The sequence below is a fragment of the Salvia splendens genome, chromosome 15 (genome assembly GCF_004379255.2).
Source record: "Salvia splendens isolate huo1 chromosome 15, SspV2, whole genome shotgun sequence".
Taxonomy (NCBI): Eukaryota; Viridiplantae; Streptophyta; class Magnoliopsida; order Lamiales; family Lamiaceae; genus Salvia; species Salvia splendens.
This window is the reverse complement of record NC_056046.1, coordinates 30,401,327-30,428,874: the sequence shown is the minus strand read 5'-3', so window position 1 is coordinate 30,428,874 and position 27,548 is coordinate 30,401,327. Positions and strand designations below refer to the sequence as shown.

Below are 27,548 nucleotides of genomic sequence, written 5' to 3'. Positions count from 1 at the left end.
ATCATATCTTTAAAAAAATTCCTGCATTTGTTGTTCCTTTGGTCGATTCTTTATTTTTAGTAGGATGGTTGTAATAGAATCTCTTGGTTTACTTGGTTTGGGTGAAAAATATGTCGGTTTATTAGATGGTTAAACATCTGTCCCTAACACTTTTCATGAGCATTATTTTAACTCAAGCGTTGAAGGCCTAATACATTATACGGTTTCCATTAACAATTACAAAACATATATACACATTCTAGGAGTACTAAATATACGTTCTACTATATCAGGTATGCAATCAACAAATGCATTATTTATTGTTGCAATTGCATTAGACATAACGATTGTTGCATTAATTGTGTAATATACACAAACAACGTTTGTGTATGCATAATATAATACGAATACTTACAGTATATGCAGACATGATGCACATACAATGGAGGCCTACTATGTATTTGTTGCAAATTATTAGGTGTGCAATAAACGAATGCATTATTTAGTTGAGGCGCTAGCATTACGCCCAACGATTGTTGCATTATCCATGTAAAATACGCAAAGAAAGTTTCGTAATGCGTAATATATTACGAATACTTATGTTAGGAGCAGATATTATATACAAATATAAATGCGTACTACATACATGGATTAATATGTATTAGGTGTATAAAAAAATGCATTATTTAGTGTTGCCATTGCATTGCGCACAGGAATTAGTGCATTATTTGGCATCTGTAAAGCATTACGACAGTTAAACGACCACCTATTTTGAACAAAACAAAATTACAAACACGACAAAGGACATAATACACCAAGTACACAAAAAGTATTTTCATCCGTCTGATTAAAAGGAATGCACATACGGTTCTGATGAGTGCTCACAAGATAAAATTCAAAAAGACTTTCTCAAAAACATTGGTAAGTGTATTGAAGGTTGTAATAATATCTAAAATGCTAAGTCTTCCAACAAATACCAGAGAGTCACGCACTACAAACCATAATTTTCTACCCAGCATTCGAAATTGAAATTTGCAGGTTTTTCTTTCCAGAACTTGTTTGCATTTTTTTGGTTTGCGGCACTGCGGACATTGTGAGCACAAGTCAGTAACGCCCTTGCGAACTTGATTCGAAACATTTCAATACTTTTGTTTCCCTTCGCTGTGAGCCCGCATTCCCAGTCTTTCTCCTTCTCTCCAAAGTAGGTTTCCAAGTGGCGCATGACATACACACCATTCTCACATATGGACAGGTTGTTCCGCCACGGCATTGCAACTACATGTGTTGTGCACTTTCGTATCACATCAGCCAGTCTGGAGTCGTTGCACTTATCTATTGCGTCAGCCATGAATTTCCGCTAAAACAAAAACATGCATAATTTTACCGCATCACCAAAATATGTTTTAATGCATAAAAGGAAAAAAAATAGAGTGGTCACATATCATACCAGCAAAGATGGTGTGTCCCCATATTTGTCGCCGAACGATGCGTGCGACTCTGTGAGGGTGTGGTCAATAATGTTGATCTTGCCATCCGGCACATCGAAACAGACCACATATTGATGTATCTTCCCCCAAATTGGGAAGAAGATCTACACGAAGAAGTTAACAATAAATGTTATTGTAAGATGTCCTAAACAATTGATTCTCATACAAATAAGTTTATATTCACACTAACCAGATCGTGTTTCTCCCATTTGATGTATCCTGCTGCTAGTGCCTCCTCAAAAAGAATGGTCAAAAAAGACGCAAATCTCCTTTCTTCATCCCACTCTTCAGGGCTATCTATCAGCGATGGTGCCTACAATCGTTGTCGGTACTTCAGGTACTTATGTTGCAGAGTAATATTCATTTCGTAAATAGATAAAATAATAGATTCACTCACGCCTGGCCTTGTCGAAAAGAAGAGTCTGGACGCTGTATATGGTGCCTTGAGCTTCTCCATATTGTTCAAATATGAGCACCAAGTGTCCACGATGACCGGGCTGACAGGTTTAAATGGTGCCAGTGAAAGGAACTCGGACTTCACTGTTTGTTTGTAGGAGTCTTCGTAAACAATTGCATCCCTGCATATCAATATAAAATGCCACGTTAATAATTGCCTACATAAGCACTATCAAATCCAAATAATGAAGCTAAAATCCCAGTAGGTTTATTACTGTTTTCAAAGAATACCAAACCTAATGTAGAATAAACTTCTATTACTGTATGATTACATAATGCACAATGAGAATTTCATAATGCGAAGTTTAGAAATTAATACATGAAATACAAAAAAACAATCAGTAAAGAGAATCACCCTCTTCACACATCAAATGCAACACAAATAATACACACCTGATCGATTTATGCGTCTCCGCTGTGCTCAGTTCCTTGTCATTGCCGTTAGCCTTGGCTGTAAGCCTTACAGCACGCTCGTTGAAAGGAGATCCCATAGCAGGACTAGCTTTCCTTAAACGTGCCGTTTCAACGTTTAAATCCTGTTGCAAATATACAATACACATACAACAATTAGGCAAAATCCTTAAAAGATGTTATCTATTATTTTGTTACCGATTGGATGGCCTCCTTAGCCTTGTTGACCTTCTCCTTTCCTTTTACACGTCCAGCCGCGATTTTCAATGGCACGTCGGAACTAATACCACCCGTCCCAGCCTCAGAAATTACTATCCCCTTCTCCTTTGACAGGGGCGGTCTCTGCGAATGCAAGGTTACAATACAATTCATAAGATAATTAGACATACTGCATAATGCCTAAGATACTCAATATAATGCACCAAACATAATAAATAATGCATATAATGCATAAGATACTCAATATAATGCATGAAACATAATAAATAATGCACATACTGCAATGTATAATGCACATTATATCTGACCTAACAACGTTAGATTAGTACAAACCTTTGTCACTGCAGGTTGTTTCTCCTGTCCACGCTTCAAAGCCATTTCCTTTGTCAGGCCTGATCTGTTATCTTCCTTTCCCTATGTTTTCAAGTCAATCAGATACGTGTCTTTACAAGTTCACATAAAAATGTTATGATATACAATACATTAAATTAAATCAAACCTTGACTCTCCCATCGGGACATGACATATCTGATATTACCTTAACACATTTTTGTTTTGTTGTTGTCACCACCTCTTTACCACCTTCTCTAACTCTTCCAGTTTCGTCACCCGACGAACCCACCTTAGCATTTCCACCTTTCGTAATCTCCCTTCGCTCGTGTACCGTCTCCCCTACTCCACCAGTCTCCTGCGCAATACAACAATCATTTAAATGTTGTCAAAATAACAAAAATTATGTGCGCGAATAACTAATTTGGATACTTACGGCACCAACCACCTCCATGTGTGTTGCTGCAACTGAGGTGTGCACATATGCTGGGACTCCAAGTCTGGCAACATCACCTAATGGAGCAGACATTGTCGCGCCTCCTTGACACACTTCATTTAATGGCCGATCCACATCCGGTGCAACACTTGCTTGGCCATCAGGTTTGGGAGGTTGTACTCCTCCAGCGCTTACACATGCCTCGGGGGTTAGCTGTGTGGCAAACGGGTCGGGGCAGTCAAATCCATCTAAAACAAAAGATGGTCGTGTAAAGCTTTTCGTAATGGACTTTTTTTTGTCATAGGCTGCCATCATTTTCTCCATCTCAGCAATCCATTCCTGACTGTACTCCTCCTCATCCTCTCTTGCTTGGGTCAAGGTTGTTGTTATTTCGTCATCTCCAACCTCCTCTTCCTCAGGAATCCCCAACAATTTTCTGCCAATTTGACTTCCCACACGGATGCAACCATCGTCAAGTAACTCGAGAGGGATACTGATGAAATCATCAACCCACATAGAGATAGCGTGGGCCATCAACGCGCTAGAACCAACAAACTTGTCTCTTAGGCGCCTTGCTCTGTGGAGTCCCCTAGAGGACCCTTCTCCCGCAGCCATAGTTGCTCGCCTCTGCATTTCCTCTTCCGCTACCAATCTGTCCTTGTCTACACGTGGCTCTAATCTCCCAGTACCAAACTGGTCGCGTTCTAGATCCTCACGTTGCTTTAGGGAATCGGCTGTCCACCCTTTCATCGTAGGCCAGGTTCGTACTACGCGTCGCCGGATGTGGACCACTCGGTCCACATAGCAGCACTGGAAAAATTATGCAAAAAATAAGGGTTATTGATCAATAATGCAAACTACATTACAAATAATGCATTATGTGACACATTATAATGCAGCATCTGATGATAAATATATAGCATCTCTTTTTTATTAGAAACCTACCACCAGGCAGTGTATTGGCCGGAGAACAATGGAGACTGTCCGCTAGCCCAGTTCGGGTAAGTGGCCTCAAGGACCGACAACACGTAGCCACACCAATTAAGATTTCTGATATCCGTTACATTGTCGACAAAATGTAAAATCTTCGGCTTGCAGTGGCCGTCAGAAGGAGTTTCTACCAAAGCATTTTCAAGTAGGAACATGAATAGCTTCTTGAATTCATCTCCACCATCCACATCAGCCATCATCATCTGTGCAATATCTTTTGGGGTCATCTTAAATCGTCCCTTCTGGCACCTCTCTGCCAGTAGGTCATTAAATGTGAAGTTTGACTGCTTGCCCGTTGATGGCCTTGATATGACTTGTGGACCACGAGGGAACCCCAACGTTAGGTGGACATCCTCTTCGTCAAGAGTAAGGTATTCACCGCCTGTAAGTTGAATCTGGCAGCGGGCAAGATTTAAGGACCTCAATACCCAATATGCAAGATACGGAGGGATTTCCTTAATGTCGAAATCAAGGACTGCCCCAAATCCAATTTCTGTAACATCCCTCTTCTGTCTGGGATTCAGCTGTTTCAAGCATTCAATGAATTCAGAAGGGGTTCTGAGGCAGTATAGTCAATCCTGTTTTCGCCCCGTAGGTTTTTTAGGCTCTCCTTGACTACCAGAGGTCCCAGGTCCTATCTCGGCTAACCTCTCCCTAAATCTTTTAGCAAGGGCCACTGGAATAATGTCGTCGACAACACTGTCTATGTCGACTCTAAGCTGGTTATCTGAAATGGACCAAAAAACACATCATGAACTGAATTTGATTACTGATTAATATGTAAAGCAGAATATATGATGCTGAAGTCGCAATAATTAATAAATTAAACTTAAACACCACAGATAACACCATTAATACATATACCACAACATATGATGTGTATGACACAATAATTAGTGTATAATACTTAACAACGACAGCTATGACCGTAAATAATGCTTCAATTACTTACTACAATGCAAATATCACGTTACATAATGCACAGAATAAAGTAAATAATGCACATAAATTTACAGGTTAACTTTATGCATAAATCATAGAGGACACATAATGCACAGAATGGCCTACAAAAATGCACAGAGTAATCTTAGCCATATTGCATACAATGAACCAAATAATTCTTACTGTCAATCCATATTGTAAAGAATCTATATTCAATCGTCAATCTGAATCCTCTGTAACAATACAGACAACACACCTTTTCAACAGCAATATAATGCATAGATATTGATACATAATGCACGATATGCCCAAAAAAATGCACATAGTAATGTTAAATATCTTATTCTCTAGCACGGTTAACACAAGCAACACACAGACCTGGGACCATTATTATACACAATAAACTAAACTGATACTGAAAAACACAAGATGTGACGGCAATCTACCTGCATCATGTGAGGCTTGCGAGCGCGGACGTCCTCTTTTAGGCATTTTGAACCTGGCATAAAACAGAAATATAAGAGACCTAAATCCATCCCCATTTAACACAACACAATAACGGTTCGACAATTGGTTGTAACTGATTATCCTGATGTAGATATTGTGTTGTGTTAAATGGGGATGGATTTAGGTCTCTTATATTTCTGTTTTATGCCAGGTTCAAAATGCCTAAAAGAGGACGTCCGCGCTCGCAAGCCTCACATGATGCAGGTAGATTGCCGTCGCATCTTGTGTTTTTCAGTATCAGTTTAGTTTATTGTGTATAATAATGGTCCCAGGTCTGTGTGTTGCTTGTGTTAACCGTGCTAGAGAATAAGATATTTAACATTACTATGTGCATTTTTTTGGGCATATCGTGCATTATGTATCAATATCTATGCATTATATTGCTGTTGAAAAGGTGTGTTGTCTGTATTGTTACAGAGGATTCAGATTGACGATTGAATATAGATTCTTTACAATATGGATTGACAGTAAGAATTATTTGGTTCATTGTATGCAATATGGCTAAGATTACTCTGTGCATTTTTGTAGGCCATTCTGTGCATTATGTGTCCTCTATGATTTATGCATAAAGTTAACCTGTAAATTTATGTGCATTATTCACTTTATTCTGTGCATTATATAACGTGATATTTGCATTGTAGTAAGTATTTGAAGCATTATTTACGGTCATAGCTGTCGTTGTTAAGTATTATACACTAATTATTGTGTCATACGCATCATATGTTGTGGTATATGTATTAATGGTGTTATCTGTGGTGTTTAAGTTTAATTTATTAATTATTGCGACTTCAGCATCATATATTCTGCTTTACATATTAATCAGTAATCAAATTCAGTTCATGATGTGTTTTTTGGTCCATTTCAGATAACCAGCTTAGAGTCGACATAGACAGTGTTGTCGACGACATTATTCCAGTGGCCATTGCTAAAAGATTTAGGGAGAGGTTAGCCGAGATAGGACCTGGGACCTTTGGTAGTCAAGGAGACAGGATCGACTATACTGCCGCAGAACCCCTTCTGAATTCATTGAATGCTTGAAACAGCTGAATCCCAGACAGAAGAGGGCTGTTACAGAAATTGGATTTGGGGCAGTCCTTGATTTCGACATTAAGGAAATCCCTCCGTATCTTGCATATTGGGTATTGAGGTCCTTAAATCTTGCCCGCTGCCAGATTCAACTTACAGGCGGTGAATACCTTACTCTTGACGAAGAGGATGTCCACCTAACGTTGGGGTTCGCTCGTGGTCCACAAGTCATATCAAGGCCATCAACGGGCAAGCAGTCAAACTTCACATTTAATGACCTACTGGCAGAGAGGTGCCAGAAGGGACGATTTAAGATGACCCCAAAAGATATTGCACAGATGATGATGGCCGATGTGGATGGTGGAGATGAATTCAAGAAGCTATTCATGTTCCTACTTGAAAATGCTTTGGTAGAAACTCCTTCTGACGGCCACTGCAAGCCGAAGATTTTACATTTTGTCGACAATGTAGCGGATATCAGAAATCTTAATTGGTGTGGCTACGTGTTGTCGGTCCTTGAGGCCACTTACCCGAGCTGGGCTAGCGGACAGTCTCCATTGTTCTCCGGGCCAATACACTGCCTGGTGGTAGGTTTCTAATAAAAAAGAGATGCTATATATTTATCATCAGATGCTGCATTATAATGTGTCACATAATGCATTATTTGTAATGTAGTTTGCATTATTGATCAATAACCCTTATTTTTTGCATAATTTTTCCAGTGCTGCTATGTGGACCGCGTGGTCCACATCCGGCGATGCGTAGTACGAACCTGGCCTACGATGAAAGGATGGACAGCCGATTCCCTAAAGCAACGTGAGGATCTAGAACGCGACCAGTTTGGTACTGGGAGATTAGAGCCACGTGTAGACAAGGACAGATTGGTAGCGGAAGAGGAAATGCAGAGGCGAGCAACTATGGCTGCGGGAGAAGGGTCCTCTACGGGACTCCACAGAGCAAGGCGCCTAAGAGACAAGTTTGTTGGTTCTAGCGCGTTGATGGCCCACGCTATCTCTATGTGGGTTGATGATTTCATCAGTATCCCTCTCGAGCTACTTGACGATGGTTGCATCCGTGTGGGAAGTCAAATTGGCAGAAAATTGTTGGGGATTCCTGAGGAAGAGGAGGTTGGAGATGACGAAATAACAACAACCTTGACCCAAGCAAGAGAGGATGAGGAGGAGTACAGTCAGGAATGGATTGCTGAGATGGAGAAAATGATGGCAGCCTACGATAAAAAAAAGTCCATTACAAAAAGCTTTACACGGCCATCTTTTGTTTTAGATGGATTTGACTGCCCCGACCCATTTGCCACACAGCCAACCCCCGAGGCATGTGTAAGCGCTGGAGGAGTACAACCTCCCAAACCTGATGGCCAAGCAAGTGTTGCACCGGATGTGGATCGGCCGTTAAATGAAGTGTGTCAAGGAGGCGCGACAATGTCTGCTCCATTAGGTGATGTTGCCAGACTTGGAGTCCCAGCATATGTGCACACCTCAGTTGCAGCAACACACATGGAGGTGGTTGGTGCCGTAAGTATCCAAATTAGTTATTCGCGCACATAATTTTTGTTATTTTGACAACATTTAAATGATTGTTGTATTGCGCAGGAGACTGGTGGAGTAGGGGAGACGGTACACGAGCGAAGGGAGATTACGAAAGGTGGAAATGCTAAGGTGGGTTCGTCGGGTGACGAAACTGGAAGAGTTAGAGAAGGTGGTAAAGAGGTGGTGACAACAACAAAACAAAAATGTGTTAAGGTAATATCAAATATGTCATGTCCCGATGGGAGAGTCAAGGTTTGATTTAATTTAATGTATTGTATATCATAACATTTTTATGTGAACTTGTAAAGACACGTATCTGATTGACTTGAAAACATAGGGAAAGGAAGATAACAGATCAGGCCTGACAAAGGAAATGGCTTTGAAGCGTGGACAGAAGAAACAACCTGCAGTGACAAAGGTTTGTACTAATCTAACGTTGTTAGGTCAGATATAATGTGCATTATACATTGCAGTATGTGCATTATTTATTATGTTTCATGCATTATATTGAGTATCTTATGCATTATATGCATTATTTAATATGTTTGGTGCATTATATTGAGTATCTTAGGCATTATGCAGTATGTCTAATTATCTTATGAATTGTATTGTAACCTTGCATTCGCAGAGACCGCCCCTGTCAAAGGAGAAGGGGATAGTAATTTCTGAGGCTGGGACGGGTGGTATTAGTTCCGACGTGCCATTGAAAATCGCGGCTGGACGTGTAAAAGGAAAGGAGAAGGTCAACAAGGCTAAGGAGGCCATCCGATCGGTAACAAAATAATAGATAACATCTTTTAAGGATTTTGCCTAATTGTTGTATGTGTATTGTATATTTGCAGCAGGATTTAAACGTTGAAACGGCACGTTTAAGGAAAGCTAGTCCTGCTATGCGATCTCCTTTCAACGAGCGTGCTGTAAGGCTTACAGCCAAGGCTAACGGCAATGACAAGGAACTATATTTCTGGGTTCTGAGCACAGCGGAGACGCATAAATCGAACAGGTGTGTATTATTTGTGTTGCATTTGATGTGTGAAGAGGGTGATTCTCTTTACTGATTGTTTTTTTGTATTTCATGTATTAATTTCTATCTTCGCATTATGAAATTCTCATTGTGCATTATGTAATCATACAGTAATAGAAGTTTATTCTACATTAGGTTTGGTATTCTTTGAAAACAGTAATAAACCTACTGGGATTTTAGCTTCATTATTTGGATTTGATAGTTTTTATGTAGGCAATTATTAACGTGGCATTTTATATTGATATGCAGGGATGCAATTGTTTATGAAGACTCCTACAAACAAACAGTGAAGTCCGAGTTCCTTTCACTGGCACCATTTAAACCTGTCAGCCCGGTCATCGTGGACACTTGGTGCTCATATTTGAACAATATGGAGAAGCACAAGGCACCATATACAGCGTCCAGACTCTTCTTTTCGACAAGGCCATGCGTGAGTGAATCTATTATTTTATCTATTTACGAAATGAATATTACTCTGCAACATAAGTACCTGAAGTACCGACAACGATTGTAGGCACCATCGCTGATAGATAGCCCTGAAGAGTGGGATGAAGAAAGGAGATTTGCGTCTTTTTGGACCATTCTTTTTGAGGAGGCACTAGCAGCAGGATACAGCAAATGGGAGAAACACGATCTGGTTAGTGTGAATATAAACTTATTTGTATGAGAATCAATTGTTTAGGACATCTTACAATAACATTTATTGTTAACTTCGTCGTGTAGATCTTCTTCCCAATTTGGGGGAAGATACATCAATATGTGGTCTGTTTCGATGTGCCGGATGGCAAGATCAACATTATTGACCACACCCTCACAGAGTCGCACGCATCGTTCGGCGACAAATATGGGGACACACCATCTTTGCTGGTATGATATGTGACCACTCTATTTTTTTTCCTTTTATGCATTAAAACATATTTTGGTGATGCGGTAAAATTATGCATGTTTTTGTTTTAGCGGAAATTCATGGCTGACGCAATAGATAAGTGCAACGACTCCAGACTGGCTGATGTGATACGAAAGTGCACAACACATGTAGTTGCAATGCCGTGGCGGAACAACCTGTCCATATGTGAGAATGGTGTGTATGTCATGCGCCACTTGGAAACCTACTTTGGAGAGAAGGAGAAAGACTGGGAATGCGGGCTCACAGCGAAGGGAAACAAAAGTATTGAAATGTTTCGAATCAAGTTCGCAAGGGCGTTACTGACTTGTGCTCACAATGTCCGCGGTGCCGCAAACCAAAAAAATGCAAACAAGTTCTGGAAAGAAAAACCTGCAAATTTCAATTTCGAATGCTGGGTAGAAAATTATGGTTTGTAGTGCGTGACTCTCTGGTATTTGTTGGAAGGCATAGCATTTTAGATATTATTACAACCTTCAATACACTTACCAATGTTTTTGAGAAAGTCTTTTTGAATTTTATCTTGTGAGCACTCATCAGAACCGTATGTGCATTCCTTTTAATCAGACGGATGAAAATACTTTTTGTGTACTTGGTGTATTATGTCCTTTGTCGTGTTTGTAATTTTGTTTTGTTCAAAATAGGTGGTCGTTTAACTGTCGTAATGCTTTACAGATGCCAAATAATGCACTAATTCCTGTGCGCAATGCAATGGCAACACTAAATAATGCATTTTTTTATACACCTAATACATATTAATCCATGTATGTAGTACGCATTTATATTTGTATATAATATCTGCTCCTAACATAAGTATTCGTAATATATTATGCATTACGAAACTTTCTTTGCGTATTTTACATGGATAATGCAACAATCGTTGGGCGTAATGCTAGCGCCTCAACTAAATAATGCATTCGTTTATTGCACACCTAATAATTTGCAACAAATACATAGTAGGCCTCCATTGTATGTGCATCATGTCTGCATATACTGTAAGTATTCGTATTATATTATGCATACACAAACGTTGTTTGTGTATATTACACAATTAATGCAACAATCGTTATGTCTAATGCAATTGCAACAATAAATAATGCATTTGTTGATTGCATACCTGATATAGTAGAACGTATATTTAGTACTCCTAGAATGTGTATATATGTTTTGTAATTGTTAATGGAAACCGTATAATGTATTTGGCCTTCAACGCTTGAGTTAAAATAATGCTCATGAAAAGTGTTAGGGACAGATGTTTAACCATCTAATAAACCGACATATTTTTCACCTAAACCAAGTAAACCAAGAGATTCTATTACAACCATCCTACTAAAAATAAAGAATCGACCAAAGGAACAACAAATGCAGGAATTTTTTTAAAGATATGATTCAAGCTGGATTTTTCCCCTTGCCAGCATCCTTCTCCATCCTCATCTCTTTAAGCACAGGACAATTCCTAGAGTCGTGATGACCCATCTCATCGCAACCCTTACACCGTCTAAGAGGCCTAGTCGCATCCTTTATAGCCTTGTCTCTCTTTGAAATCAGACGGCTCGCCGAGCTGCTGGCGTGACCCTTCGTCTTCACAACATCGGGAGGATGTACTGCAACAGTTTCAGGCCTTGCCATTCCGTAAAACTCTTCAACCATACGCCTCTTCTCAGCGACTGAGGTTACCGGATTACCAGTTTGAAGTGAGTTGCCAAGTTCTTCGACGCCAGCTACAAATGCACGTAATGCGCCGATGTCGGTCTCAAACTATCTAAGAAACCCATAAAACATCGAAATCGCCTTCTTTGACACAGTTTGCCTATCGTCAGCGGATGAGTGAGTAAGCAAGCGTTCCTGAAACTCCCCGTGTACAGCCTTGGCTAAGGGCGTCTTCATCCATCTGCTTTCACAATATTTCTCCGGGATTTTTTTCACCTCATTGTTCTGAAATAGGAAGAAAATATGACTGCACAAATAACCATGGCGACCAAAAAGCTTGCATTCGCACGAGTAAGAATCATCCGTCTTGTCATGACGAACAAAATATGCATTGCGCTTGCTATCGCCAAGCTTGTATGTGTCAGCAGTTTCTCCTGACATAAAACTCAGCACACGACATCTATCATTACCTTCGACTATTTCTTGTTGTATTTTCCTGAACATACTGTCGGTAAACAATGTAGAAGCATGTTTCTCGAACGGCAGAGTAGTTGCGAGTATGGGTATGGACGTGGCATCGTGGTAGTCCAAAGCTGTTCTACTATTCCACTGGAATTCTATGGCGTGGTTGAAACTCAGGTAGAATTCAGCTATGTTTGCTCTGGGCTTCAGATAATTTTTGTAGAAACTGTTCTCTGGTTCAGATATGGACGTAGTCCTAATCATCGAACCCATAGGAAAATCCCTAAAGTACGCCGGTATCCAGTACCTCCTATATGCATACAATGTGTTGAACCAGTCGATGTCCTCCAGCTGATGATGTTCAACCAATCTATTCCACTCCTCCTCGAATTCCTCCGGCTCTAATAGGTCCGACCAAACACAAGCGTTAAACTCCTTTTTGAAATCGTCGTCCCGCAATAATCTGTTTGGTACCTTGACTGCCAATTTATGCATTATATGCCACATACACCAACGGTGACGCGTGCCGACGAGGACTTCTTCAATCGCTGATCGCATACCCAAATCTTGATCGGTCACAATCATCCTGGGTGCTACACCCATACAATCTATAAAATGTCTGAACAGCCAAGCAAATGCCCCTGTTTTCTCGCTGCACACCAACCCGGCCGCAAATGTCACAGGACTACCATGATTATCCTTTCCAGTGAAAGGAGTGAATATCATACAGTACCTGCGGACATGACAACAACCGGTCGTCATAAGCATAATCGTATAATAATGCAACTTACGGCAGTACATAATGCAGTAACATCAAACAAATAATGCATACAATATACAATACATTAATAGAATATAACATAAACAACACATTATTTAGTTTTGTACCTATTTGTGTTGTATGTGGAGTCGAAGGACACAATGTCACCAAACATGTGGTAATTTCTCTTCATCACACCATCGCACCAAAACAAAACAACCAACTGGTCAAATTCGTTAACTTCGTAGTGATAGGTGAAAGCCTCGGACATCTCCTTCTTCCTAGCCATGTCATCCAACACCATTTGTACATCAACTCCTTGTGCATATGCTTTTATGTCCCGTGAGGCATTCCTGATATCCCCCACAGTGCAACCAGCCAGGTCAAACCCACCAAGAATCTCCTTCAATACCTTAAATGTAAGCGTGGGTCCTATATTCGCCCTGGAACAGTCTAGTATAAATTTGTGATGTACATCATCCAACTTGCGATTACTTGACATGAATTTCTGCTGTTCCATCTCAACCATATGATGGTTATGAATCTCATTGAACTCCTGAATTATGTATCCTGACGAGCAATCTTCCGAGAAAAACCTGAAGGATATATTAGCTGTACAACCACACCGCTTAGATAACTTCCTACGCTTGATTGTGAAACCAGAACGGGCATTCAACTGGTCATCCTCTTCACCCTTCTTCCGTCCTTCCCTATTGCATACAACTTGATACCACGTGGTGACATCATCAACCTTCCTCATAGCTTGTTTGCGCGTATCAAAGCCAACTGCCCGGGCATATATGTCGTAGAAAGCAAAAGCGAAATCCAATGACTGGAATTTCTGACCTACAACAGGCTTCATCGAGGGAGGACATTCAGGTACAACAACCAATGTACATAATTGGAAAAAAGGGGTCAGCATAATATAACAACTTTGCAATATAATATGCTGACAAGTAATGCACGATTTTCACGATTTCAATATGTCAAATTATTCAGATAGACAAACACGTGATTTATGCATACGTATAACACATACTAATAAAAACGTTGTTACGGAGTACATGTTGTGGTATATGTATTAAAAATGTTGTTTTTTACATACTACACCCTACCCCCTAGGCTTATTAAACCCTTAGGGGAAACAAGCAACGTGCACCACACCGCGCAATCCAGACGAAATCTTTTTTACCCGAAACATTGCCTCTCACGAATTATGCATTATATAGAAACCTAAGGGCATTATACATCGTCAATACGTGCATTATATGCTTCGTCTCAACCTAATACCCTACATATGCCGCTAGCGAAGCCATGGAGAAAATTCCCAAAGCAATCAGTAATGTTATACAATGTCAACACAAAACACGATTTAATTGTTGATTAAAACCTACCCCCTACATACTACACCCTACCCCCTAGGCTTATTAAACCCTTAGGGGAAACAAGCAAGGTGCGCTACAAATCGCAAACCAGACGACCCTATCTTTTTTACCCGAAACAATCTCGCTCACTAATTATGCATTATATAGACATCTAAGTGCATCATACGTCGTCAATACGTGCATTATATGCCGAGTCTCAACCTAATACCCTACATATGCCGCCCGCGAATCCTTGGAGAAATTTCTCACAGCAAGCAGTAATGTTATACCACGTCAACAAAAAACATGATTTTATTGTTGATTAAAAATCAATTAATCAAACTAATACAACTTGTACATACGACACCCTACCCCCTAGGCTTATTAAACCCTTAGGGGAAACAAGCAACGTGCGCCACACCGCGCAATCCAGACGAAATCTTTTTTACCCGAAACATTGCCTCTCATGAATTATGCATTATATAGAAACCTAAGTGCATTATACATCGTCAATACGTGCATTATATGCTTCGTCTCAACCTAATACCCTACATATGCCGCTAGCGAATCCATGGAGAAAGTTCTCACAGAAAGCAATAATGTTATACCATGGCAACACAAAACCAATGGATTCCATGTGTTTTGTGTTTCACTTATACTTAGCTTTTGGATATGAATACATCCCTATAATATATATATATATATATATATATATAGGGATATATATGAATGTAAATACAAAATATGGGGTGTTACAACAATTGATCTATGTCAGTAGGTGAAATAATTCTGCGACACGTTCTACCATCACACTAATAAAAATGTGAAACATCTATGTCAATAATAATTCCGTTGGTGGATAACTTCGACCTGAGCTCGATTAGGATGGTTCTGTCAGGGGCGGTGCTGCTGGGGAACGAGCTGGAAGTCGCAGACAGTTTTGTACAGGTGAAAAGTGAAAAATAACTTATATTCCTTACTACATTTTTCATGTCCTTTAAATGATCATTTAATACCGGAAACACTAAATTCAATTTAATTAGTCCCTATATTTGTGTAGAGATTATAAGAATTATACAACTAATTGATTAACTTTATTTTACTCTAAATTCAGTGTTAGGAAAATTAGTTGGGTAGGTGGAGGAATGTGAAGTTAAGTCGGATTAACTTGTCATTACTCCCTATTGATGTATTGCATATATAACTAATCGATTTGAATCCTTATTATGGTACCACTTGCATCTAATACTTTGTCAATTTTGATTTATAATATAACTAAATGCACGGTTCCTAGAGAGAGATATTGCACCGAATTTTCAACAAATTCAACATTTATTTATTGAACAATAGAATGGCATACTTAATTTTATTTCATTTTATTTAACCCTTTTTTTATAGTGATGCTCCCGTCTTTGTCGGTTAATTTCAATAAATTGTTTAATTAATTATAGAATGATTGCCAGTCTCTGCAGTTGCTACCACGTAACATGCATGTTAAAAATTTGTACACGAAGTTATGTACTTAGCCATGTATCATAATAATAATATTATCATAATTTATATCCTTTTTTATTCTAGGTGGGTTAGATAGACCACAAGGAATTCAAAGATATTAGACAAAAATAATAAATTCATGGGCCGACTAATAAACATAAACTTCCTAGCCCGTTTGTCCATTATTCTAGGTGGGTTAGATAGACCTCAGGGAATTCATGTTATCGGAAAAAAATAATAAATTCATGGGCTGAATAATAAACATAAATTTCCTAGCCTGTTTGTCCATACTATATTTTTTCGTAAGTAATATTTAGTTATATTATAATCCAAAATTGTCATAGTATTAGATGCAAGTGGTATCATGATAAAGATTCGAATCGATTAGATATATATGCATCACATCAATGAGGAGTAATGACAAATTAATCCGACCTAACTTCACATTCCTCCACGTACCCAACTAATTTTCCTAACACTGAATTTAGAGTAAAACAAAGTAAATCAATTAGTAGTATAATTCTTATAATCTCAACACAAATATAGGGAGTAATTAAATTGAATTTAGTGTTTCTGGTATTAAATGATCATTTGAAGGACATGAAAATGAAGTTAGGTATATCAGTTATTTTTCACTTTTCACCTGTCCAAAAACCGCATGCGACACGCGGCTGAGCAGAGCTGCTTCCAGCTCCTTCCCCAGCGGCGCCGCCCCTAGCATAACCATCCTGATCGACCTTAGGTCGAAGTTATCCACCAGCGGAATTATTAGTAACATAGATGTTTCATATTTTTATTAGTGTGATGGTTGAATTTGTAGCAGAATTATTTCACCTATGAAACATAAATCAATTATGTCTTCAACTAGTCTTTTCAAGTGATGTTTCAAAACTAATAAAGATGATTTTTATATTTCTACGGCCGAGGGCTATATTAGTAAATTCTATGTAATTTAAAGTTGAAATAGTGTTGCACATATTATTATCACTGAATTTTTCATGATAATAAAACAGTCATTTTCAGCCATAATTCAACGGGCCATTTCCCATTAAACGAGTCACACATAAAATTTAACCAACAAATCAAACACTATATTGGGCCGTTAAATGCTCTATGAATGCCCCTATTTACCAATTCAACCACACCCTTATTTTATAAATAATAACCCTCTCAATCTCAACTCCTCTTTGTAGTGCATAGACATCACATCTGCCGCAACCAGAAATCGAAGATGTACAGAACAATGTCCGCTGAGATGACGTTTGATGTACCGGCAACTGAAGCGTGGAAGCTCTACGGCACTCTACAGCTCCCCAAAGTGGCAGAGAAAGCCAACTCCGACTTTATCAGCCGGGTCGACGTCGTCCAAGGGGACGGCGGCGCCGGAACCATTCTCGAGGCCGTTTTCCGTCCAGGTACCATCCACATTCAGTTCAATCAACTTCCACTAGATTTATGTAATTATTAATTAATTGATTAATTGAGCAGGGATGGGAGGGGGAATGAAGTCGTTCAAGGAGAAATTCGTGGTGGTGGATAACGAGAAGCGTGTGAAGGAGGCAGAGGTTGTGGAAGGAGGATTTCTGGATCTAGGGTTCACGCTGTATCGTATGAGATTCAATGTGATAGAGGTGGAGGGAAACGAGAAGCAGTGTATAACTCGATCTACGATCGAGTACGATCTCAAAGAAGAAGCTGCGGCTAATGTTGAAATCGCTTCCATTAAACCATACATTGGCCTCATGCTGCTCTGTGGTATTTGCTCTGCAACAATGACAATTGATCAACTATAGCCGCAACAATGACAATTGATATACTATTAATTTGGGACTGCGTGTTTTACTTTCATGTTTGCTAAAATAAATTTCTATCCTCCTACTATATATCTCTGTATTTCATTTTCTCTTTTCCATGCTTTTAATAAAAACAATCAATATGAATCTACATATTTTATCAACTCATAACTATGAAATCTTGAAAAAGCTGCCACAAGAAAATCCTACTGCCTACGTTAGCTATTGAAAGTCACACTTTATCCACCACGAATTTTTAAAAATGTTAATAGAAAGTGAATTGAAAATATTAACGAAATGGGAGTCATACTCTTTGATATGCTCGGTTTTTGCACTATTTTAGGGCCTTTATTTGGTCCATTTTGAGTATCAATGTTGCATTACATGTCCAATAATTATATATTTTATCTATTTTGGTATTTTGACGTGTTTTGTGAGAAATGTGCAAATTTGAGCCTAAAAAGATAGCTAAAACTCGAAGATGAAAATCTGGAGCATTCGACCCGCCCAGCGGACCGCTGGCGGCCAACGATTGTTGAACAAATAGCAGTCCGCTTCGAAAAAGTTGTGTTGAAAAGACTAGTTCACGACATAATTGTAACACCCCAAATCAGGGTTTAGTTGGAAAATTCCTTTCTACCTAAATTTGTCAATTTAGGCTGAAATTTTTATAATTTGTGCACAACACTGAATGTTATTTTATATAGAATTGGGGTTACACAAGTATCACGTCAGTAAGATTGAGCAAGAAAATAGAATTAAATCGGAAATTATATAGCGTATACAATAGAAGGGAGAAATGGTCATTTTGCATAAAAGATGCTATGTATATTTTTATCTCCAAAACTCTTCGAGAGGCACAATTTTTTTAGGTTTGTAATTTTTTTTACTACAATAAAGACAATTATACATGGAATCATCTAGAAAGAATATGAATGATCAAAATAGTGTCATTTGTCATTTACTATTCATAATTAATTAAATAATGTGGCTCTTGCTGTAAAATCAAATATAGCTACTAGCCTACTATTCACCCCACTTTGGAGAATCAACCGATTAGTAATCAAAGGAGGAAGAAGAAGTTGCAATCTATGAAAGTTTCACTTAATTTGTGTTGACGCTTTGAACCAGTCGAACCAACGTATGGTTATCAAGGTAGGGCTCTCTTTTATCCTATTTTTCTTTTATTTGAAACTTATGATAGGTTATGAGGTAAAAATTTTCTGACATCGTTGGTTGTCAAATAAGGTGTGTGTTACGTTTTGAGTTTATCTATCAATCCTTGTCCGTAGACGTCGGAATCATTAGTTTTTCCATTGAACTAAATTGAGTTGAACCTATGTATGATTTTGGGTATGAACTGACTATCTTAGTGCATTAATCCATGAATCTTAATTCGTCAAATTGTTGTTGAAAATGAATAATATATCTTATTTAGTGACCAAAATAAATTTATTAGAATTTATAATGGCCATTTGATATATTTTGGAAAATTGATTGGAATATTGAAGTGAAAGATTTTTTTTTGAGTAAGGAATTGAATATGGTAATGACTAATAACTAAGTGTGATTATGTGAGTGGATTAACCATAGAAATGAGACTAGAATTGATGATTGAAGCATATTCTAACGATTGCAAATAATTGAGATTAAAGAAATTTAGTTGATAAGGTTAATGAGTTTTATTTATAAGATTTGGTAAAAGAAATATGATTTAGAATGACTATGAATGTTAAACTAAATTTGAGGATTTACTAAGTAAGATTAGTAATTACGGAGTATAAAGTAACTAGTGGAAATAGTAACTTAGAATTTGATTAAGGGAATAAAAGACATGAAACACACATGGAATGGATAGATAAAATGAGTAGTCTATGGAATATTCGCATTTAATTGATCTTGAAATTTATCTGTGATTATTAATATTTTTAAATTAGTATTAAGTTGACGAACATAAAACTGTGAATAGTAATAGAATATTTGGTGATTTTTTTTTTATTGGAGGATTTAAATAGGAGTAATTACTGCAATCTATATATATATATATACCTATATATAATGGGGTGTGCTAGGGTCCTTACAGCATCTTAGTGTAAAACACAACACAAATCACAACCCTTGGATCATTAGATTGGATGATTGTGATTAGTTACATTATCATACTAAAAATCTACATTATTAGCCGAGGTACACTAGACTAGAAATTTACATTATTAGACTAAAACTGTACATTTTTAAACAAAATGCTACATTATTAGCCGAGGTACATTATTAGGCTAAAAATCTACATTATTAGATGACACGTGGCATTAATCTAACCGTTAGATCACAAAACCAATGGATTCCATGTGTTTTGTGTTTCACTTATACTTAGCTTTTGGATATGAATACATCCCTATAATATATATATATATATATATATAGGGATATATGTGAATGTAAATACAAAATATGGGGTGTTACAACAATTGATCTATGTCAGTAGGTGAAATAATTCTGCGACATGTTCTACCATCACACTAATAAAAATGTCCAAACATCTATGTCAATAATAATTCCGTTGGTGGATAACTTCGACCTGAGCTCGATTAGGATGGTTCTGTCAGGGGCGGTGCTGCTTGGGAACGAGCTGGAAGTCGCAGACGGTTTTGGACAGGTGAAAAGTAAAAAATAACTTATATTCCTTACTTCACTTTTCATGTCCTTTAAATGATCATTTAATACCGGAAACACTAAATTCAATTTAATTAGTCCCTATATTTGTGTAGAGATTATAAGAATTATACAACTAATTGATTAACTTTATTTTACTCTAAATTCAGTGTTAGGAAAATTAGTTGGGTAGGTGGAGGAATGTGAAGTTAAGTCGGATTAACTTGTCATTACTCCCTATTGATGTATTGCATATATAACTAATCGATTTGAATCCTTATTATGGTACCACTTGCATCTAATACTTTGTCAATTTTGATTTATAATATAACTAAATGCACGGTTCCTAGAGAGAGATATTGCACCGAATTTTCAACAAATTCAACATTTATTTATTGAACAATAGAATGACATACTTAATTTTATTTCATTTTATTTAACCCTTTTTTTATAGTGATGCTCCCGTCTTTGTCGGGTAATTTTAATAAATTGTTTAATTAATCATAGAATGACTGCCAATCTCTGCAGTTGCTACCACGTAACATGCATGTTAAAAATTTGTACACAAAGTTATGTACTTAGCCATGTATGATAATAATAATATTATCATAATTTATATCCTTTTTTATTCTAGGTGGGTTAGATAGACCACGAGGAATTCAAAGATATGAGAGAAAAATAATAAATTCATGGGCCGACTAATAAACATAAACTTCCTAGCCCGTTTGTCCATTATTATAGGTGGGTTAGATAGACCACAGGGAATTCATGTTATTGGAAAAAAATAAAAAATTCATGGGCTGAATAATAAAAATAAATTTCCTAGCCTGTTTGTCCATACTATAATTTTTCGTAAGTAATATTTAGTTATATTATAATCCAAAATTGTCAAAGTATTAGATGCAAGTGGTACCATGATAAAGATTCGAATCGATTAGATATATATGCATCACATCAATGAGGAGTAATGACAAATTAATTCGACCTAATTTCACATTCCTCCACCTACCCAACTAATTTTCCTAACACTGAATTTAGAGTAAAACAAAGTAAATCAATTAGTAGTATAATTCTTATAATCTCAACGCAAATATAGGGAGTAATTAAATTGAATTTAGTGTTTCTGGTATTAAATGATCATTTGAAGGACATGAAAAATGAAGTTAGGTATATCAGTTATTTTTCACTTTTCACCTGTCCAAAAACCGCATGCGACACGCGGCTGAGCAGAGCCGCTTCCAGCTCCTTCCCCAGCGGCGCCGCCCCTAGCATAACCATCCTGATCGACCTTAGGTCGAAGTTATCCACCAGCGGAATTATTAGTAACATAGATGTTTCATATTTTTATTAGTGTGATGGTTGAATTTGTCGCAGAATTATTTCACCTAGGAAACATAAATCAATTATGTCGTTAACTAGTCTTTTCAAGTGATGTTTCAAAACTAATAAAGATGATTTTTATATTTCTACGGCCGAGGGCTATATTTTGTTTATTTATGTGGCTAGCCAGGGCCATATGGGCTATATGTATATATATATCTTTGGATTGGACCGGCCCGACCCGACCCAATATCTTGTTGGCCCATAATCTATATGGTCAGATCAGTTAATTATATGTAAAAGAAATTAATTAATTTTGTCACTTTATATATATACCTCTTTATGGCTTCATTCAGGTACGATTCTTCATTGTAGTTGAATGCATCATCAAACCCCAATATGTTCTTCAAAAGGTCAACCTTGAACAAAGTAATATATATAAATAAATTAACTCTAAAAAATATAAAGTAATTACAGCCCCAAAAAGAAAATTGTTGCTTCAGTATGAAGATAATTGCTGAGGTTATTTTTATTAATATTTTTTATTAAAGATAATGCTTATTGAATATTTTAAACCTTGAATTAGAGTTGACTTTTGACTGTATGGTTATTTATGTTAATTATTACTATTATGTTCCATATTTATTTAATCACCAACAAATTATGCAAATTCAAATTGAAAAAAGAAGTTGGTGAATGGATTTTTATAAATTAATTTAAAAGAGTAATTAAAAGACATTATGTTGTGATCTTGCGCTTCCAACGACATAACACCTAAATAGCTTAGCAAATTGGCCAACAAGCTAACCTACAACTCCTGATGCAGCCGATATAAAGACGAGTTCACCCTTTTTTGGAGAGCAAATCTCGTAAAATCCAACATATGCAGTGATATCGGCCATACCTTCACAAAATGATCATCAAAAAATGCAGTGATAGACGCAGAAAATTTCATTTAAAGATTATTACTTAAGTCTAATACTTTTGTTAGCGATGCGTGTATGATGTGGTTATGTGTTATTATTTTTAACATTTTAAAACACGTATTTCACAATTGATTTATTCTGATTTTGCTTCCGATTAAGATTTTGAGTTTAAAATGGTTTGATATAATTCTATAACCATAATTCAACCAATGAATTATTTAACTATAAAATTTAACATTATTTTGGTTGATGTCACATTTAATAGTTAAAATGCAAAATCAAATCGAATCAGTAATTTGGTTGTAAAATCAGAACAAATTAATAGTTTGATCGTTTACATGTGAATTTAATAGTTTGGTTGCAAAATAGAACAAATTAATAGTTTGATAATTTACATATGAATTGTAAAGTCTGTATGCAAAAACTATATTTTGATGAAAATTTATAAATTTATAGGCAAATTATCCTACAATAATATGCACTGACACGATACATACGGCGACTAATTTGACAAACAAATTTACCAAGAATTCCAGTGTAATAGGAGAGAGGCACATCCATAGAAGGGATTTTTAATAAATGTGATGTATATTAAATTCAACCCTACTTATATTTTTCTTTTGTTTCTTGAACTTTGTTTATAGTTTGCCGTTTTTATATATTAAATTAAGTGAAAGATATGGATTAAAATCCCACTAGTCACGAATAAATATATTATTTTCATACGGTTAATTTTTACCGTGAATTATCCAAGTTTATACATTCAAAATATTATTCTCGATTCTCACATAAAATGTGATTTTCACATTAATCCATGAACACAGATAAAGTGATGTAATTATGTTATGACTATGAAAAAAAATACACTAGAACATTTAGTGTCTTAATACCTTCATGAATAACTTTATAGCGCCTAAATTAACACTTTATTAAGCCATAACGTGTAGTTTCTTCATAGCCTCCAATAAATATAGTATAAATTCTCAATTGATCCTTGATTAACACTCTCCTTTTCATTAGCCGTTGCATATCTGCTATTCTTTCTACATCGTTGGGTCGAAGACTTGAAGCACAACGACAGAAGCTTGATTCTGGCGGTATTCATGGGCCGACGGTGGGGCGGTCGGCCCCCCTCGACCCCAATCGCCGTTCATTCCTAGATCTGGTTATATGTCTTGGCCATATTAAAATACTATTTTTGTTAATAATTAATGGTTAATTAATCTCATTTTGACTTTATGAATGAGTTAAATATGGATTGACTTGATTAACATGTTAAATATGAATTGAACTATATAGGTTAGGACCAGAAGCGAGGACACTTAATTGATATGATACTTCCTCCTTCTGCAAAATGTTGTCCATGTTTGATTCGGCACGTGTTTTGAGAAATGTAAAGAAAAGTGAGTGAAAGAAGTTAGTGGAATGTAGGTCCCATATTTATATATTGAATTTATAATAGAATGTGAGTGTAATGAGTCAGTGGAATATGAGAACCATTTACCAAAAAAGTAAAATAATAGCAAAGTGGACAACATTTCACGGACGGACCAAAATGGAAAAACTGGAAAACGTTTCATGGACGGAGGGAGTAATAAATAATTAATGAATAAAGGGTAAAGTAAGATAGAGAATAATGTAGACTCTCTTCAACGTTATTCTCTCTCTTACTTTATCATATGTCCACTTTAGTTATTTATTATCATTTACAAAAACCATATGAGTATGTGATAAGTTAATTAAAAATATGATTGAGGGTATTTTCATCCAAAAAACTTGAAAATAGTAAAAAAGTACTTCGACTGATATTAACTCACGGTTGACGGACCTCAAGTTATATTTTTAAAGTTCACGGATCTAAAATAATATTAAAAAAAAGACGTCCCTCCATAGAAAATTAGAGCTCCCTATGATTCTCACCTAGCAGAGGCGCCGCTACTACACACAACCCAAAACTTCTACTCCATTAGCCAAGAGCTTTTCTAGGGATTTTCAGATATAAAACAATGAAGCTGAACACCAGAATTCCACCAGAATCAACGGCAAAATGGGTGAGGAAATTAGCAACAAGCAAGTGATACTCAGCAACTATGTCAAAACATCTGTGAAAGAATCCGATTTGTCGCTGAGAACTTCCAAAATTCAGCTCAAAATTCCCAGCGGTTGCGACGGCGCCGTTTTGGTGAAGAATCTCTACTTATCCATCGATCCTTTTATTCTTGCCCTCATGAAGAATCAGGAGCTCGATTTACCTTCTTTCACGCTGGATTCTGTAAGTTTAGTTTTTTTAAGTGAAATTTTTCTTGTTGAAATTAATTTTTCTTCTGGTTGGAATAGAATTTGTTATACATGTCTTGATTTAAATTGGGGCCCTTAATTTTTATTTTATTAAAAAAATAGACTTATAATACAATATTGTGTAGATGATCTCATTGGAATATAACAGTAGTATTTTTTTCGTTTGATGAATAGTTTGAGATTTCGGGGAGAAAATTATAAACTGTATCTTTCTATTGATAAAATGTTTGTTATGTCTTTTTGATGTTTCTGCAGAGGTCTTGTTTGATGAATAGTTTGAGATTTTGGGGAAAGAAATAAAAAATGTTATCTTTCCATTGATGCAATGTTGGTTGCATCTTTTTTTGTGTTTGTTGACCTTTTTCTGGTGACAGCCTATTTATGGATTTGGAGTGTCGAAAGTACTGGATTCGTCTCATCCAAATTTCAAGACGGGCGAGCTAGTTTGGGGGTTTACTGGCTGGGAGGAGTATAGCCTTATTAAAGATCCAGACCAATTGTTTAAGGTTCAAGATAAAGATTTGCCCCTCTCTTATTTCATAGGGATTCTTGGTGAGTTTCTCGAGCCCCTTGTGATTATCGACTTCAAATTTCACGCATGATTCCTGCTTCCTAGTGCTATTTGTCTGACTAGAACTAGTTGTTTGTGATTCTGCAGAAGTTATGTATGCAGTTAAACTGTTAACGAAAACGAGTTGTTGATGAACTATATCTGCTTGAATTAATAGATTGGGAAATGTTGGATTTGTAGCGTTTATCTTGATAGTTTCTGAAAAACAACAGTAGGAGATGTACTAACTTGAGACTGAAAATCAACGTGTTTCGCGTTATCATTTTAGGCATGCTTATGTTGGTTTTTTCAAGTTTTGCTCTCCCAAAAAGGGGGAAACAGTGTATGTCTCTGCTGCATCCGGAGCTGTTGGTCAGCTCGTTGGTCAGTTTGCAAAGATCACAGGGTGTTACGTTGTTGGGAGTGCGGGGAGCAAAGAAAAGGTCAGAATCTAATGGCTTATCGAAAACTTATTAGATTGTTGGCTAGATTGGTTGTCGATTTATGTGATATTTTTCTTCTGTGGCAAGTTTATGTTTCACATTTGATGAACAAGTCGGCTTTTGCATTGATGAAGGTCGATCTCTTGAAGAACAAATTCAGGTTTGACGAAGCATTCAACTAAAAAGAAGAGCAAGACTATAATGCAGCGTTGAAGAGGTTCTATCATTGCTATAAAAATGTGTATACTTGATTAACATTGAAGAATAGTTAGTAATTTAACACACAATACACATATTTATGTTCTTATATAACAAAAGAATCCTTTTGTATTCAACACAAATTTCATAAAAACTAGCAAAAAACCGCGAAGTTTGGTAAATCAGCTGAGAAAACCACCAAGTATGGATCAGTTCACAATCATCCCACGACTGTGGATAACAAATCCAAATATATAATTTTTTTGGTTAGTTTTTTGAAAGAATTTGACCAAATTTTATAGTTTTTCCGGCAATTTATCGTTATGTAGATAATACTCACAAATTTGTGTTGTTGTTAATTAGGTACTTCCCCGATGGCATCGACATCTACTTTGACAACGTGGGAGGGAAGATGCTCGAAGCGGTGCTAAACAGCATGAGACTCAACGGCCGTGTTGCGCTTTGTGGGATGATCTCCCAATACAACAGCCTTGAGCAGCCCGAAGGCGTCCACAACTTGATTAACGCATTAGTAAAACGGGTCCATATGGAAGGATTTTTCACTAGCGACCACTACTATCTCTACCCCAAGTTCCTGGAGATGGTTGTGCCTCTAATCAAGGAAGAGAAGATCACATACGTCGAAGACATAGCCGAAGGCATTGAAAGCGCGCCTGGGGCTCTCTTTGGCTTATACTCCGGTCGCAACGTAGGGAAGCTGTTGGTGGTGGTTTCTCGTGAGTAATTCTGTTTTTACCATCGGAAACAAGGAATGACTTAAATAAGGTTATAATCATGAATTATAAATATATGATCATGAATTTGATGTATTGTTATTAATTTAAACAGGTAGCACCTCCAATCCTCCATTTCTTATTTATATCTTCCCTTCACTATTCATGGCTCTCATTATTTCATTTTCTATTTAATATATTTATTATAAAACTTAGTCAAAATACGAGATTTCTGAATTTTAACTTCCATAGACGTCTCAGGTAGGGATGTCAATCGGGTCGGCCCAGCGGGGTTTCAGGCCAACCTTGCCCGAGTTATGGGTCACTCAGGTGCGGGCTAATCAAGTAGTGGTTTTTTTCAGGTTATAAAAGTTAAACCCTAACCCTAAAAACTCGGGTTTCGGGCTAGCCCAACGGGTTAATCGGTTTCTACCGATAAATTTAACATGTGATCAATCAAATAATATTGAAAATTAGTTATATTTATTAAATGTAAAACATTTAATAATATTGAATTTGAGATATATGCTTAAATTCAAACATAAACACGATTAAATACTATGGAGATTTATGCAAAATAAAACATAAACATCAAGAAATTTCAAAGCATATTTTAGAATTTTAAATGTTTTTCTTAGTGAATTTG

The 27,548-nt window shown here is 36.9% G+C and overlaps 3 protein-coding genes across 5 annotated transcripts; 2 read left to right on the top strand and 1 right to left on the bottom strand.

Moving 5' to 3' along the window:
• Positions 1-11,647: 11,647 nt before the first annotated feature.
• On the bottom strand, positions 11,648-13,992 carry LOC121767006 (protein FAR1-RELATED SEQUENCE 5-like). Its single transcript, XM_042163224.1, has 3 exons — positions 13,259-13,992; positions 12,122-13,103; positions 11,648-12,016 (listed from the first exon to the last, which is right to left on the bottom strand). The coding sequence occupies exons 1-3, from the start codon at positions 13,990-13,992 to the stop codon at positions 11,648-11,650; spliced, it is 2,085 nt and encodes a 694-aa protein (XP_042019158.1).
• Positions 13,993-17,162: 3,170 nt separating this feature from the next.
• On the top strand, positions 17,163-17,869 carry LOC121768491 (norbelladine synthase-like). Of its 2 annotated transcripts, XM_042165034.1 has the most exons (3): positions 17,165-17,403; positions 17,477-17,593; positions 17,701-17,869. In XM_042165034.1, the coding sequence occupies exons 1-3, from the start codon at positions 17,220-17,222 to the stop codon at positions 17,712-17,714; spliced, it is 315 nt and encodes a 104-aa protein (XP_042020968.1). In that variant the 5' UTR covers positions 17,165-17,219; the 3' UTR covers positions 17,715-17,869. The 2 variants fall into 2 exon arrangements, with proteins under 2 accessions (XP_042020967.1, XP_042020968.1); XM_042165033.1 differs by having other exon boundaries at positions 17,163-17,403; positions 17,477-17,869.
• Positions 17,870-24,579: 6,710 nt separating this feature from the next.
• On the top strand, positions 24,580-27,048 carry LOC121768483 ((+)-pulegone reductase-like). Of its 2 annotated transcripts, XM_042165028.1 has the most exons (5): positions 24,581-24,951; positions 25,352-25,529; positions 25,842-25,970; positions 26,105-26,130; positions 26,532-26,579. In XM_042165028.1, the coding sequence occupies exons 1-5, from the start codon at positions 24,727-24,729 to the stop codon at positions 26,562-26,564; spliced, it is 591 nt and encodes a 196-aa protein (XP_042020962.1). In that variant the 5' UTR covers positions 24,581-24,726; the 3' UTR covers positions 26,565-26,579. The 2 variants fall into 2 exon arrangements, with proteins under 2 accessions (XP_042020961.1, XP_042020962.1); XM_042165027.1 differs by having other exon boundaries at positions 24,580-24,951; positions 25,842-26,130; positions 26,532-27,048.
• The last annotated feature ends 500 nt before the right edge of the window (positions 27,049-27,548 follow it).

Bases quoted from the DNA above. Each gene is read 5' to 3' on its own strand.
- LOC121767006 (XM_042163224.1), bottom strand. From the start codon at position 13,992: ATGAAGCCTGTTGTAGGTCAGAAATTCCAGTCATTGGATTTCGCTTTT. The intron at 13,104-13,258 runs GTACAAAACTAA...TCATGTCCGCAG, and splicing joins TCCACATACAACACAAATAG to GTACTGTATGATATTCACTC. The intron at 12,017-12,121 runs GTACACGGGGAG...TTTCTTAGATAG, and splicing joins AGACGCCCTTAGCCAAGGCT to TTTGAGACCGACATCGGCGC.
- LOC121768491 (XM_042165033.1), top strand. From the start codon at position 17,220: ATGTACAGAACAATGTCCGCTGAGATGACGTTTGATGTACCGGCAACT. The intron at 17,404-17,476 runs GTACCATCCACA...TTAATTGAGCAG, and splicing joins CGAGGCCGTTTTCCGTCCAG to GGATGGGAGGGGGAATGAAG.
- LOC121768483 (XM_042165027.1), top strand. From the start codon at position 24,727: ATGGGTGAGGAAATTAGCAACAAGCAAGTGATACTCAGCAACTATGTC. The intron at 25,530-25,841 runs GTGAGTTTCTCG...GGTTTTTTCAAG, and splicing joins TTATTTCATAGGGATTCTTG to TTTTGCTCTCCCAAAAAGGG. The intron at 26,131-26,531 runs GTTTGACGAAGC...GTTGTTAATTAG, and splicing joins CTCTTGAAGAACAAATTCAG to GTACTTCCCCGATGGCATCG.